Here is a 14,049-nt window from a genome sequence, read left to right on the forward strand (position 1 = left end):
GGGAATCCAAAGCTCTCTGCGATTTATGGGCCCAATCTATTTGTTGGGAGCAATGCCAGAGCTGTTTTTGAGAAAGGAGATCTCAAGCGTAGTGAGTAAACCTTGAAACAGCGTGGGCACTTCAGCACCGCCAGCTGTGATAGAATCATAGAATGGCTTGGGTTGGAAGGGAACTTAAAGCCCCTCCAGCTCCAACCCCTGCTATGGGCTGGATGCCTCCAGCAGCTCAGGCTGCCCAGGGCCCATCCAACCTGGCCTTGAGCACCTCCAGGGATGGGGCACCCACAGCTTCTCTGGGCAGCTGTGCCAGTGCCTCACTGCCTGATAGGTGAGAGATGTAATGCATCCTAAACAGGAGTGAGGGAAGGGAGACTGCATCCAACCTGATCACAACAAACCATGAGAAACCATCTGAGATGTCTTTTTGTATTATTCTTCCCATTAAAATATAGTTAGCCTTTTACTACAGAAAAGCTTTCCTACTCTTCACCGAAAATTAATGTATGTTCTTGGAGTTGTACAACGCAGTGACTCAGTGTTATGGGGCAATAAGACTGTGGCAGTCACAGACATGCTTGTTGTGAACTTGATGGTGACAGTTTGTTACTTGATTGAGTTTTTGCAAATGGGGCAGATCATTCAATGTCTGGATGAGATGATCTTAGTGGTCTTTTCCAACCTTAATGATTCTGTGATTCTATGATTTTATGACTAGTTCTATTCTGCCACATAGTAAAGAGGGCGCAGGGGGTCCCCTGAGCTTAGAAATGTGACAAAACATCCTAAACCACAGCTCTGTTGTGTGATGTTGCATCAGAGAGCATTGGTGGAAGCACCCAGGTTCATCATCACCCTACCACGTAAGGTATGGGATATACATTAAGGGTATTTCTAGCATTTGTTCTGTGGATGAGATGTATTTTGAGTGCCAAGATAAATTTTAGGGTAGGTTAAATTTTAAGGAGTTTAACCCCATATGCCAAGGCTGAAGTCATGGTCCCACTTTCCAGGGGAGACTTCACATTTGACAGACATTGAAAGATGAGCTCAGTGGAATGGTAGAGAGAAAACTAAACCCATAGCACAGACTGAGCCTGCGCTCACATTCATGATGCCAGTGGGATTCGTGATGCTGGAGCTCTGGCTGTGGGTGTGAGGCCACACCAAATGCATTTAAGTGCAACAGGTGGCACAGTATGTGTTGCCAAATCATCTTTTTGCTGAGCTTGGACTTGTGGAAAGCAGACTTATTGCTGAAAAGGACATCTGATTTCCAGTGCCGATTCCCTTTTCTCACCTTCTTTTATTTCTCATAAGCCAACCAAACTTCATCCTTTAAGCAGTTTTGTTTTCTGTTCCCACAGCTCCATCTGAAGGGCTGTCCTGAGCTTCCCTTCTTGGACAGGCTGAAATCTCCCAGTCTGAACATCATTCACAGCCATTTGCTTCCATGCCAGCAAAACCCATTAGCTTAAACATTTAGCTTGTTCCCTAGCATTTACTCCTTCTCATGTGTAGAATAAACCCACAAAATCTCTTCTTGGCCACTCTTTCACCACAGCAGCCAAGCTGAGCTTTCCAGTCTTCTCATGTGAGACAGCCCCTGCCTGGTCATACATCCTGCTACCGACCTGTGCCCTCCCCTGCGGACTCCTGCCACAAAGAGTTATTCATCTCCGGCCTCCGGAGGGATTCAGCTGTGTGTGTAACTCGTGGACAGGGCCACGTGCAACAGCCCAGCGGTCCCACTGAGATATGTGCTGCTGGGGGACATCACCTCCTGGAAAATCAGACCCACGGGACATTGCTCACATAATGATCCAAATGTGTCTTGTTGGGAAGGAGGATACAGCTCAGTGAGACCCTGCATTTGCCAAACAAGTGTTGCCATCCAGTCAAAGAGACATAATTTATCATAGAATCACAGCCATAGAGGCCCAGGGAGCCTTGAACTGAGCCATACAAGTGAAACCAATATTGAAACAGCAGGTATCTAAAGGGAGGCTCTAAGGAAGAAGGGGACAGACTCTTTAGCAGGGTCTGTTGGGACAGGACAGGACGAGGGGAAATGGTTTCAAACAAAAAGAGGGCAGAATTAGATATAAGAAAAAAGTTTTTTACAGTAAGGGTAGTGAAGCACTGGCACAGATTGCCCAGAGATGTGGTGGATGCCCCATCACTGGAGGCACTCGCGGTCAGGCTGGATGGGGCTCTGAGCACCCAGTGGAGCTGTGGTGTCCCTGCTCATTGCAGGGGAGTTGGACCAGATGACTTCTAAAGGGCCCCTTCCAACTCATATGATTCCATGATTCTTAATGGTTGTATTGGTCTAATGAAACCCAACCACTGTAGAGTGAGCTTAAGTGCAACTGGTTGGTGTCTTCGGCTCCTCCATCAGCATTACAGATGCTATGCATGTTCAGTGAGGGTTGGTGCTTTCATCAGGTTGTGTCTGGATTTTGCATCTGTTCTTAATTATTAGTATTTAATTGGGTGACAGAGAAGGTTGTGCCCATTTTTAGCCGTAACTCCAGGACTAAATGCAGCACACAACACAGGGGCAGCCACAGCCCCTGTCCTCCAGCAGTGTGGTGCATCCCTGGCTCCAGCCAGACCTACCCAACCCTTGGAACTGATCAGAGCTCAGGCATACAAGCAAGAGCTGAAATACCAATGCAAAACTACCCGTAACATTTCCATAGGTCAAGAGCACTTGCTCAACCTGTGGGATTTATTTTCTGAGCAGATCAAGATGACGTGAAGAGCCCTCCACGAGATCCTTCTTCACCAACCAGTGAGCGTGGGAGCAAACGCCTGCGGGCTGGAGGAGGATTTCTGACTTCCACCCAGCACTTCAGCTCGGGACAAAGGCAGGCTCAGAGAACCCTCCATCATTTGACTGAACGCCTCTTTCATCTCTGAAGCTGCGGTGCTTTGGTCTTCGAATGCGGTGACCGCAAGAGGGGAGAGGCCAAGTGGAGATGAAGAGCGCTCGGGCCCTGCGTACACAGCGCATGCCTTGAGGCCGAGGGCCCAGCATCCCCTCCGCCTCCCATAGCTGAGGTATTTTGCAATAAGAGTGCCCGGTTCCCCGGCTCAGGAGCTGGGGAGCTCCCATGAGTGGTGACCTCTGGCTCAAAGGGGACGTGGGATCATAGAATCATAGAATCACAAAGGTTGGAAAGGACCCACAGGATCACCCAGTCCAACCGTTCACCCATCACCAGTGGTTCTCACTAAACCACGTCCCTCAACACAACGTCCAGACGTTCCTTGAACACCTCCAGGGATTGGGCTCAAGCAAATTGGGGCCTCAAGCAAATGAATACACAGCATTTGTGGGTGGGGGTTGTTTATTTCTCATCTTGTTATTGTTTTATTTTCATCCTAAAATGCACTTGGGAGAAATGCTGCCATGATGGTCTGGGGTAGCCATAAGGAAGCATTTTGTGAGACAAACTGAGGTAGTTACAAACAGTATGAAAAACAATCAGGATTCCACGCAGCCAAACCCACTGTCAGAGGTGAAGAAGCAGCTGCAAAGTATATGGGAAATAGAGGCTGGGAAGGTCTGCACTACACCTCACCCGGCAAACGTGAGCGATGTACGGAGCACAATGTTCCACTGCCAGCAATGTTCCTCTGCTCCAGCAATAACCACCCCCTTGTAGCTACTTCGTGTAGTAAGCACAGGGGAAAAGGAAGACCCCAAAAGCTCATTTTTGAGCTCATCAGATGTTTTTAAAAAAACAATAATAGATGTTTTAATCTGCCGAAATCACAGTATCAGCTTCAATAATGAGATCTGCTTAAATAACACGGGATCAGGGCAGTGACTTTCACCTGCGCTGTGCTGCCAAGCTGGGCAGCTTCCTTTGGCAACATGAGCTGAAAACTTTCAGAAAGGAAAATGATGGGATGGGATGGGATGGGATGGGATGGGATGGGATGAGATGGGATGAGATGGGATGGGATGGGTTGGGATGGGATGGGATGGGATGGGATGGGATGGGATGGGATGGGATGAGATGGGATGGGATGCGATGGGATGGGATGGGATGGGATGGGATGCGATGGGATGGGATGGGATGGGATAGGATGGGATGAGATAGGATGGGATGGGACGAGATGGGATGCGATGGGATGGGATGGGATGCGATGGGATGGGATGGGATGGGATGAGATAGGATGGGATGGGACGAGATGGGATGGGATGGGATGGGATGCGATGGGATGGGATGGGATGGGATGCGATGGGATGGGATGCGATGGGATGGGATGGCATGGCATGGCATAGCATGGCATGGCATGGCATGAGATAGGATGGCATGGGATGAGATGGGATGGGATGGAATGGGATAGGCTAGGATCAGTATGGTGACATTCACCTGCATTATGCTGCCAAGCTGGGCAGGTTCCTTCTGTGACATGAGCTGAAAACTTTCAGAAAAGAAAATGATGGGATGAGATGAGATGGTATGGAATGAGATTGGATGGAATGGGATGGGATGGGATGGGATGGAGTGGGATGGGATGGAGTGGGATGGGATGGAGTGGGATGGGATGGGATGGGATGGGATGGGATGGGATGGGATGAGATGAGATGGGATGGGATGGGATGGGATGGGATGGGATGGGATGGGATGGGATGGGATGGGATGGAAGAACAGAATCAGAATAGAACAGAACAGAACAGAAATGAAAAAACAGAATATGAGCAAAATAGAATGGAGTGGAACGGACGGGAATGGAACAGAACAGAACGATGTAAAACGAAATAAAAATGAATAACATAAACGCAGTAATTAAAAAACCCCATAACACAGCACAACACAACGGCGAGAGCTCCTTCCACACACACCCAACCCCCTCATCCCCCGGGACCCGCGGTGGGGCCGTTCAGCACCTGCGTGTGTGTGGGGTGGGTGGGTGGGTGGGTGGGTGTGTGTGTGTGTGTGTGTGTGTGTGTGTGTGTGTGTGTGTGTGTGTGTGTGTGTGTGTGTGTGCGTGTGTGTGTGTGTGTGTGTGTGTGTGCGCGGCGCGGGGCCGGGCCGAGAGTGGGGGCGGCGCCGCCGCGGGCGGCGGAGCGCAGCGGTGCGGTGCGGAGCGGTGCGGGGTCCGGAGCGCAGCATGAGGGCGCGCCCCCCCCGGGCAGCCCCAGCGCCCCCCCGCCATGGAGGGCTTCGCCGCCCGGAGCTACGGCACGGGAGGGCCGGACAACCGCCCGCTGTTCGGGGAGACCTCGGCCAGGGTAAGGGCTGCGGCCGGGGGGGGGGGGGGGGAGGGAAGAGGAGGTGGGGGGCGGCGCGGATGGGCTTTGCTGGAGGAGGCGGAAAAGAGCCCCGAATAGGAAAACCCCCCCTTAAAAAAAACAAAGAGCAAAATGAACCCCGTGAAAACGCAGCGAAGTACCCCGATAATGAAGTCCCGCAGAGACAAACAGCCCCAAATAAGGAGGAGTGTCTGACGCCGCACCCCCGGCACAGCAACTGAAAGCAAAGAAACGACTGCGAAACTGCCCGCAAAAGGAGGAAGAAAAGCAGAAAAAAAAACATCGCCGGATTCTGAGAAGGAAAAAAGAAAAAAAAAAAAGAAAAAAAAAAAGAAAAAAAAAAGAAAAAAAAAAAGAAAAAAAAAAAACAGGACCCTTTGAATGTGCAGAATGGCAAAAGCGACGTGTGGGCTCTGCTGAGGGGGCCCTGCGGACAAAAAGGCGCTGTGCTGATAGCGAAACCCCGACCCAGAAAGCGATGTCTGGATGGACCCCAAAGCAGAACCGCTCCCACACAGTGAGGAGACTCCGGGCTCCCCCCCACAGCCCCAACTCACACTGTCCCTTTGCACTGCAGGGCAGCTGAGCTGCGTGGCCTTCGGAGGTCCCTTCCAACTCGAAGGGTTCTATGGTTGGTTCTGTGATCGTCGCCCCCAAACCGGCAGTGGGGCTGAAATCACAGCCGTGCAGTATCCCGAGCTGGAAGGGACTCCACGCAGCACCACCCAAAAATGAGAGCATAAATTGCAGGGGGTGATTCACAGCGGTGTGTATATGGAGTCATCCCGGCTGCCCCAAGCCTTGGCAGTGCTGTGGGAAGGGTGGCCTGTAGGAAGGGCTACGTGGAATCAGTAAGGTTGGAAAGGAGCACCGAGGGGTCTGACTGTCATAAAGCAATACCAGCCAGATTGGGTGGTTGGGGGTGGAATGGTGTGGGGTATGGGGAGGACAGAGGGATGTGTGGGGCCTGCAGTGGGATGAATGGGGTGAGGGGACCTGTGGGAGGTGTTGGTGGCCAGTCCTGGGCTGGGGGTTTGGGGTGTTAATAGTGGGTACAGCCTGGCAGCAGTGGGACACGGCGCAGTAGGACCGGCCGGGAAGGGCTTCTTCCAGATAGGCAAACCCCAAATTCATCACAGAATCATAGAGCCAAAGAACAGCTGGGGTTGGAAGGGACCTCGGAGCCCACCCAGCTCCAAGCCATGCCGTGGGCTGCCTGCCCCATCCAACCTGGCCTTGAGCATCTCCAGGGATGGGACGTTACTCTCCGTCCCCAGGCAAGCCTTTGGTCCCAGACTTCCCATCTCCCTCCTGATTCTGCTCTGTGTGCAGTGGGGAGCAGTCAATAAAAACCTCTGTGTGTTACTTTGGGTTCATGTGCTGCGTTGTGGATCCAGAACCCTGCACGTCTCCCCCCGCCCATCTGCTGCGCCCGCAGCGGTTTGGGTTTTGGAAACCTGGGGCATGGGACAGGCAGAGGTCCACGTATCCGTGGCAGCACAGGACAAAGGATCTCTGTGCTGGAGCTGAATGGTGCCTCGGGAATTCCCAGGGTTGCTTAGGAACAAATGCCGGAGGGGTGCAGAGCTGGGAGTGCTCCGAGTGAGAGCTGAGAGCTGACCGTGCCTCGAGATGGGAGCGGGTTTGGAGGAGCACCGGGGCATGGATGGGGCTGGTGGGGATTTTTGGGTGGGTGGTGGCTGCCTCGATGTGCTGTGGGGATGGGGAATGGGACAGGGCAGGGTGGTGGCGTTGGCCATGGGATGGTGGCAGCGATGGGACCTGAGGGAATAGCATGGAGCTGTGTCAGGGGAGGGGTGGGGGGTGTTAGGGAAAGGGTCTGCACCAGAGGGCGGTGGGCATGGAACGGGCTGCCCAGGGCAGCGTGAGCTCAGAGTTCAAGGAACATTTGGCCAACGCTCTCAGACATTGGGTTTGGATTTTGGGTGGCCCTGAGGAGCTGGGAGTTGGGCTTCATGATCCTTACGGGTCACTTTCCAACCTGAGATATTCTACAAGTGTGGTGCTGCTGTGCTTTGGCGGGCTCAGAGCTGAGCTGGCGGGGCATCAAGGACCGTGGAGGTCTGCAGAAAGGGCTTTGGGATGTCAGGGGCAGCCCCGAGGTGCAGCCATACGGAGGCTATCAGTACGGGGAGACGGAGATCCTGCTGCTGTTACTATGGCTGCAGTGCTGGGTAGGACTCAGTGCAAAAACGAAGGCAGGAGAGGCTCTGTGACCATAGGCAAAGCATCACAGGTGTGGGATTTCTGGAGGATGAAGTTAAAAGTGGAAGCTGCTCGTGTTGCTTTGTGGTGGGAACGTTTCAGTATAGCTGAACGGGCACGAATTGCTGCGGGTGGGAGCAGAAGGCAGTAAGGAGGCTGAGCAGCACAGGGGGGTGGTGAGGTGATGGTGGGGGCACAGCGGGGGTCCCGTCCCCAGGTCTTGCTGCAGGCGTGTGGCTGCAGGAGCTGAGCTTGGTTGGTTCCTGCAGTGTATGGGGCCACAGTGTCTGCAGTTCCGTGCTGTGTCACCCGGCTGTAGGCTGAGGTGTCCTCTATGGCTGCGGTAGGCTGGAGTCATGCTGGGAGTCCTGCTGGCCGTCTGGAGCTGCGGATGTGAGATGTGGAAATGGCTCTTCCATCATGCCTGCGGGTCACGGAAACATAGAATGGCTTGGGTTGGAAGGGACCTTAAACCCTCCCAGCTCCAACCCCTGCTGTGGACTGGGTGCCCCCCGCCAGCTCAGGCTGCCCAGGGCCCCATCCAACCCGGCCTTGAGCACCTCCAGGGATGGGACATCCCCATCATAAATGAGTTCCCACGTGCAGGCTGTGCTGGCACAGGCCGTATTCCTGCTTAGCTCCGAGCAGCCCACACGCTCGTGGCTTGGATGTGCAAATCTAATAATAAAGTGATGCAGATCCCGGAGGAAAGCCTCCCCGGGGCAGCGCATGGTGCTGCTCGTTGGAAACCTCCCATCAGTGCCCCAGTCTGTGCTCTGGGACATGGCCCGGAGGTGAAAGGCTCCATCATCCCCAATCCCCTTTAGCCGTCTCGGCCTCTGCTTGTGTATTTTTAACCTTTTTGCTGTGCTAAGCTGCCCGGAGCTGAAGTGGCCGCGGGGAACGCAGCCTGTCACTGCTCTGCCAAGCCCGGGATTTCAGGATCAGTGCCTCTAATCTCTGTAACCTGAAATACCTTGTTCTGCCAGCGGCCTGCTTGGAAAATTTCAGCCCTCACGGGAAACCCTGACCCACAGGGACCGGTGCCATGTGGCAGAGTGTTCTGCTGCTGGTGCCTGAATGCAGGTTCTCCTCCCCCTCTCTAACCTGAGACACTCGAGGTCAGGCTGGACGGGGCTCAGAGCAACCTGATGTAGCTGTGGGTGTCCCTGTTCAGTGCAGGGGGTTGGACTAGGTGGCCTTTAAGGGTCCCTTCCAACTCACACAGTTCTACGATCACGCTGTCACTCTCAGGCACGGAGGCTGAAACACATCTTTTTGGTGAGGGGAATGCTCACTGATTCAGTGCTCCGTGTCTGGTTTGTGTGCATTTTGGTGTGTGTGTGTGTAATTCTCCTCTCTCCTCTTCAGGACAGGATCATCAATCTAGTTGTTGGCAGCCTGACGTCCCTGCTGCTTGTGGTGAGTACACCACATCCCATGCTGCGTGTCTCCTGTAGGAGGAAACCACGATGCCTCCCTTCTGCCAGCGCTGGTTCTGCCCCCAGAAAACCCATCCTTGAGTTTTTGAGTGAAAGTGTCCCTCAGATGCCTGTGGCCTGGTTGCTGCACAGCTCTCTGAACGTTTGCCAGGGTGACATTACAGGGCTGATTGTACTGAAGCAACCCCAGCTGATGAGCACGTGAGCTTACGTCCGTGCCATGCCAAGGTATGGAGGGCTTAATCCAGGAGGTTGGTTGTCTCCTCTTTACATCCCCGTACGTATAAACACATACATGTTTTTTCAAAGAAGTCACGAGGTCTCAAGCTGTGCCTTCCCCACACTTTCAAGACAAACCAACCACCACCACAACTGGAGTGTTGGTTCTGTAGTGGGAGACAGGGATGGGCTGGGGAGGAACTATTAGGGTGGCTGTAGGGAAGGCGGGCTTCCACGCATGGTCTGTGTGCACTCCCATGCCTGCTGCCTTCCTCGGAGTTGACATCTCACCCTGGGGAGGCTGATGGTCTCTGGGTTGACAGGGGTCGATGAGAAACCGACAGGCAGTTGTGGTGCTCAGCCAATGTGGAGAACCTTTCATTTCACAGAGCTGAAGGGTTAGAGAGACCAATGTGTTCATCTGTGCTTTCCTCCTCACTCACAGGTCACTCTGATCAGTGCTTTTGTCTTCCCACAACTACCTCCAAAACCTGTGAATGTATTTTTTGCTGTCTGCATCTTCTTGTGTTGCGTTTCTGCCGGCATACTTGTAAGTACCTCATCTGCTGTGCATGCTTTCGCGTGTCACTGGGTGGAACGTGAATAAGAGCTTATTTCTGTGGTGCCTTTTACTTTCTTACATACCTGAGAGACTGCTGGGATCTCACCGCTCTCACAGGAGGCCGTGCTAATGCACCTCTTCCAGGGTCAGCTTTAGGTCACACCGCACAACCCAGATGTGTTTCCAGTTACCTTTTCACGTTGCCCAATTCCTCCTCCTGCAAAGGGAAGAGGAGCAGAATGGGGACAGACATGGACAGGTTACCTTTCCCCTTAAATTCTGAACTGTGCACGAGTCAAAAACACCATTCGAGTTGGCCTCATTTTTTGGTAACTTGAAGGCCATTTATCCTTTTACAATCAGCTTGCTGCCAGTTTTATTTTCTGTTTGCAGAACAAGCGTACTCCTCCTAATTAACAGCTGCTTGAGGAAGAGTGCAGGCATGATCTGTAATTACTGTTGTGAAACTTTTGGTGGCAGCTGTTTCTGTGAGTTGTGGTGTTGCAACGTCAGCAATCTGACATTGCAGCAACACGGATTGTGCTATTCCTCGAATCGATGTTGCTTAGCCCCGGATGACCGTCTGTATTTGTATGGCCTTGAAAACAGCTTCTAGTTTTGGGAGGACCCTCCCTGTGAGTCATTCAGCAGGAAAATCCCCATGTAATTCACGAGATTTTCTATAATATCACCATAGGGGAAAGAAGGACATTGAAATGCTTGGGTCTGTGGCTGGTTGTCACTCCAAGACAAATTGTGTAGGGCAGAACTTTCCATTTGTCTTTGCTGACTTGGCTGTAGACAGGTGGGAGTGCGTAAAAGCCAAACAAATAAACACTCCTCAAGCAAGAAGAGGCTGGATGTAAGGAAAAAGACTGGAGGTGAGGAAAAAGTTTTTCAGAGGAAGGGCACTGAAGCACTAGAGCAAAGCCACAGAGGTGGTGGAGGACCCCCATCCCAGGAGATACCCTGCGTCAGGCTGGATGGGGCTCTGAGCACCTGATGTAGCTGTAGGTGTCCCTGTTCATTGTAGGGGGGTTGGGCTAGATGACCTTTAAGTGTCCCTTCCAACTCATACGATTCTATGATTCTGTGAAAACAAAATCTCTTCAAGAAAGGTGAGAAGACAACCCATGTCTTCATAGAATCATGGAACGGCCTGGGCTGAAAAGGACCACAATGATCATCGAGTTTCAACCCCCGTTATGTGCAGGGTCACCAACCACACCAGGCTGCCCAGAGCCACATCCAGCCTGGCCTTCAATGCCTCCAGGGATGGGGCATTCACAGCCTCCTTGGGCAACCTGTTCCAGTGTGTCACCACCCTCTGTGTGAAAAACTTCTTCCTAATATCCAACCTAAACCTCCCGCCTCAATTGAAAACCATTCCCCCTTGTCCTATCACTATCCACCCTCGTAAGCAGTCATTTCCCCTCCTGTTTCTATGCTCCCTTCAAGTACTGGAAGGTCACAGTAAGGTCTCCCCAGAGCCTTCTCCAAACTAAACAAGCCCAGTTCCCTGCCTTTCTTCGTAAGAGAGGTGCTCCAGCCCTCTGATCATCTTACTGTTCCTCCTGGATTCGTTCCAAGAGTTCACGACCGACCTGATACCTTGGTTTCACTGACAGCCTTATTTTGGAGGAAACCACCTTGCCAAATTCTTGTTTGTACATTCCACAAGTATTCAAGGAAAACAAAAATGCTGTATCTTAACTATTAAGAAAATTTGCTGGACTCAGTATTTAGCTTTCTCTAGTTGGATGAGGCTGGGTTGTTCAAGAAAAAAACACACAAAGCAAAACCAACCCAACTGCAGAAGATGCCAGCTCAGTTTCTACAGAAAGTTTCCTAGGAAGAAATATCTGAATTTGTAACTAATGTAAACTCACTCTTTCTTCTAGATCTACTGGTATCGACAGGGAGACCTGGAACCTAAATTCAGGAACCTAATTTACTATGTACTATTCTCTATCGTCATGTTATGTATATGTGCCAACCTGTACTTCCATGAAGTGGGTAAATGACAGGCATTGGGAATACCCAGCAGTGATGCTGCTGTATCAGACTGCTTTCAGCTCAGCTCTCGGCTCTACCTGAGACATATATAAATGAGGACAGTTAGCCTGAAAGAAGTGGATTGTGCAAGGACAAATCAGTACATGATTTTCATGTAAATGTATATGTAATGTCCCTCTTGTTGGGGAGAATTATTGCCATAAGATGTGACATTCTGCTTTTTTTTGAAGAGCTACTGTTGCACTTAATGAACATTCCAGTTGTACTGATGTTTCTGAATGGCACAAGCTTTTTCATTTTGGAAAAAAAAATGCATTTTTTATTATTGTACAAATAAACTGCAGCATTGCAAGGATCTGTAGCAGTATAAATAAATGGCATCTTACGGTTACATAAGACAAATACTCTTTATTTTGTTTAAACTGAATATACAATTACTTCTGTTCCCTAGGCAACCATTGGAAACTACAACTTATTTTTTCACATTAACAAAACCACAGACTGAAAAAGACCAACTCTTGATTATGAAGAGCTAATTACAGAAATAAATAAAATAATTTATACATGAGTCTTTAGTTTCTATAGCGTTTACTCTCAGTCCCTAGCTAACAGGCTGCTGCTCAGCCTAGTGTCTGTTGCAATCCTTGGATGTAGGAATTAATTGGCTTCCTTTGCCTCAGGGCTCTGTGCCCAAGTTCTCACAGAGCTATTTCTCTAAGACTTTGCCACCTCCACACCAACCTCCCATCTACCGACTTGCTGCATAAATCACCTCTAGAGGTGGCTGGTAGTGTCATGTAAACAGCGAGACCAAACGTTCCAGCATACTCACAACAACCTTCACAATAGTTCAGGGAGAGGCTGCTGGGTACTAGTAGCTTCCCTTTCTCATAGGCCTTCCCTTTTTATTCAGCTTAATGTAGTGATGAAGGAAGGAAAACAAAAAAGATTTTCCACAAATGATCTTTCTGAGTTCTATCCGTTGCCAGCAACGAACTACTCAGGAACAAGCAGACCCGACAAATCCCGTAAGCATCTGTCTGAAGTCCTATGCTGTAGACATACCAATAAACCAGATGAGATGGGAATACAGACCATGTCTTTATGATGCTGCCCATGCTCCCTGAAGTCTTTGATGGAACACATTTCTTCCTGAAATGTAACAGTCTTGCTCCACATATTGCAAGAGTCAGTAAGTGCAGAAATCATCACCCATTCTTCATGAAACATGTGCAAACTATTTCTTGCTGTGGCACTAAGAGGCTACAGTCCACAATCGCTGCCTTCTGTCCAGTTTTTGAGATGTGCAGTTCAGCACAAGTCAGATCAGAAGTGACCACGTGGCTCCTAGCAGTGAGCACTGCCAACAGGGAAACACTGCAACACCCTGGCTGGGTCGTAGTACATCAGGCTTCTATTGGCTGCTCTGTAACCCTTCACAAATGAGGTAAATGGCCTGAGCAGAAAAAGTGCACTGCCGTCATTTCAAACTGTAAGTTTCTTTTTCAAGACATGGACTGACTGCCTTCTTTGGAAACGTGGCACAGGGTTGTAACTAATTTCACAATGCAAACACAGTCAATACAAAAAGGACATGATTACTGCTTCTCTCAGTGACAGCTCACTAGATCTTCAACATCTTTCGAATCTTCCGAGTCAGGACTGCCCAGTGATGAGCCAATAATGTGTGACCCATCTCCATGATGCTGTAGGATAGGATCTGTCAAGAGACACAGTAAATTAGAACTCATTCATTATTCACTGTTCCATTATAACAAAACGTTAAATACACATGAGACAGAAAATGCAGTCTGAACCTTGAAACGATTTTAGGCAATGTTTAGTTCTCAATTTCTAGTTCCAAGGGAAGCCATGTCTAATACAGATGCAACTAGTGCGAGTCAGGTTTGGACTCCCCAGGTATTAATGCATCAGGCCTAAGGCTGACCCTCAGATGGCTATGCAAGGAGATCCTTCCTCCAGAAAGGATTATTTGTTAGGTGCAGCACTGGGAGAATATTCCTATGCTGTTTCCAAGTATGAGATGACTCCTGGCACTGGAAAGCGTGGCACAAGCTACCAAGCCCTTCCAGGTGAGTGCTGTGCAAACATCCCAAAGAGCCCAGCCTCTCACCATAAGAGGTAACAAGTGGCAAATTGCATTTCTGATGTCTCCAGAGTTGTCTCAAAAGAGAAACCAATTTCATTCTATCAGCAGGCATGAAGAAATGCGCACTAAACAGAGTTACTCATTAGCCTACATGTACTAATTCAAGGTTCAAGGACAATGGGAACAGCTCAGGAAGTCATGA

At 50.4% G+C, this 14,049-nt stretch overlaps 2 protein-coding genes and 1 long non-coding RNA gene across 7 annotated transcripts in view; 1 reads left to right on the top strand and 2 right to left on the bottom strand.

The window, feature by feature from the left end:
• Positions 1 to 3,335: 3,335 nt before the first annotated feature.
• LOC121108083 lies at positions 3,336 to 5,508 on the bottom strand. Its single transcript, XR_005842382.2, has 3 exons — positions 5,413 to 5,508; positions 4,389 to 4,440; positions 3,336 to 3,895 (listed from the first exon to the last, which is right to left on the bottom strand). It is a non-coding gene; the product is annotated as an uncharacterized LOC121108083 (long non-coding RNA).
• Positions 5,077 to 12,133, top strand: TMEM243 (transmembrane protein 243). 3 transcript variants are annotated; one of them, XM_015299511.4, is made up of 4 exons: positions 5,077 to 5,251; positions 8,870 to 8,920; positions 9,605 to 9,709; positions 11,623 to 12,133. In XM_015299511.4, exons 1-4 carry the CDS (start codon positions 5,174 to 5,176, stop codon positions 11,743 to 11,745), a joined length of 357 nt encoding a protein of 118 aa, XP_015154997.1. In that variant the 5' UTR covers positions 5,077 to 5,173; the 3' UTR covers positions 11,746 to 12,133. The 3 variants fall into 3 exon arrangements, with proteins under 3 accessions (XP_015154997.1, XP_046754610.1, XP_046754596.1); XM_046898654.1 differs by lacking the exon at positions 5,077 to 5,251 and adding an exon at positions 5,635 to 6,947; XM_046898640.1 differs by lacking the exon at positions 5,077 to 5,251 and having other exon boundaries at positions 8,655 to 8,920.
• The window catches only part of DMTF1 (cyclin D binding myb like transcription factor 1), a 28,425-nt gene continuing 26,501 nt past the window's right edge, over positions 12,126 to 14,049 (bottom strand). For all 3 annotated transcript variants that reach the window (NM_001080863.4, XM_046940797.1, XM_015295524.4), the window contains one exon: positions 12,126 to 13,457. In NM_001080863.4, the coding sequence (NP_001074332.2) occupies positions 13,348 to 13,457 (110 nt within the window). In that variant the 3' untranslated portion in view covers positions 12,126 to 13,347. The remainder of the gene's footprint in view (positions 13,458 to 14,049) is intronic.

Source organism: Gallus gallus, chromosome 1 (assembly GCF_016699485.2).
Source record: "Gallus gallus isolate bGalGal1 chromosome 1, bGalGal1.mat.broiler.GRCg7b, whole genome shotgun sequence".
In the NCBI taxonomy this organism is placed as follows: domain Eukaryota; kingdom Metazoa; phylum Chordata; class Aves; order Galliformes; family Phasianidae; genus Gallus; species Gallus gallus.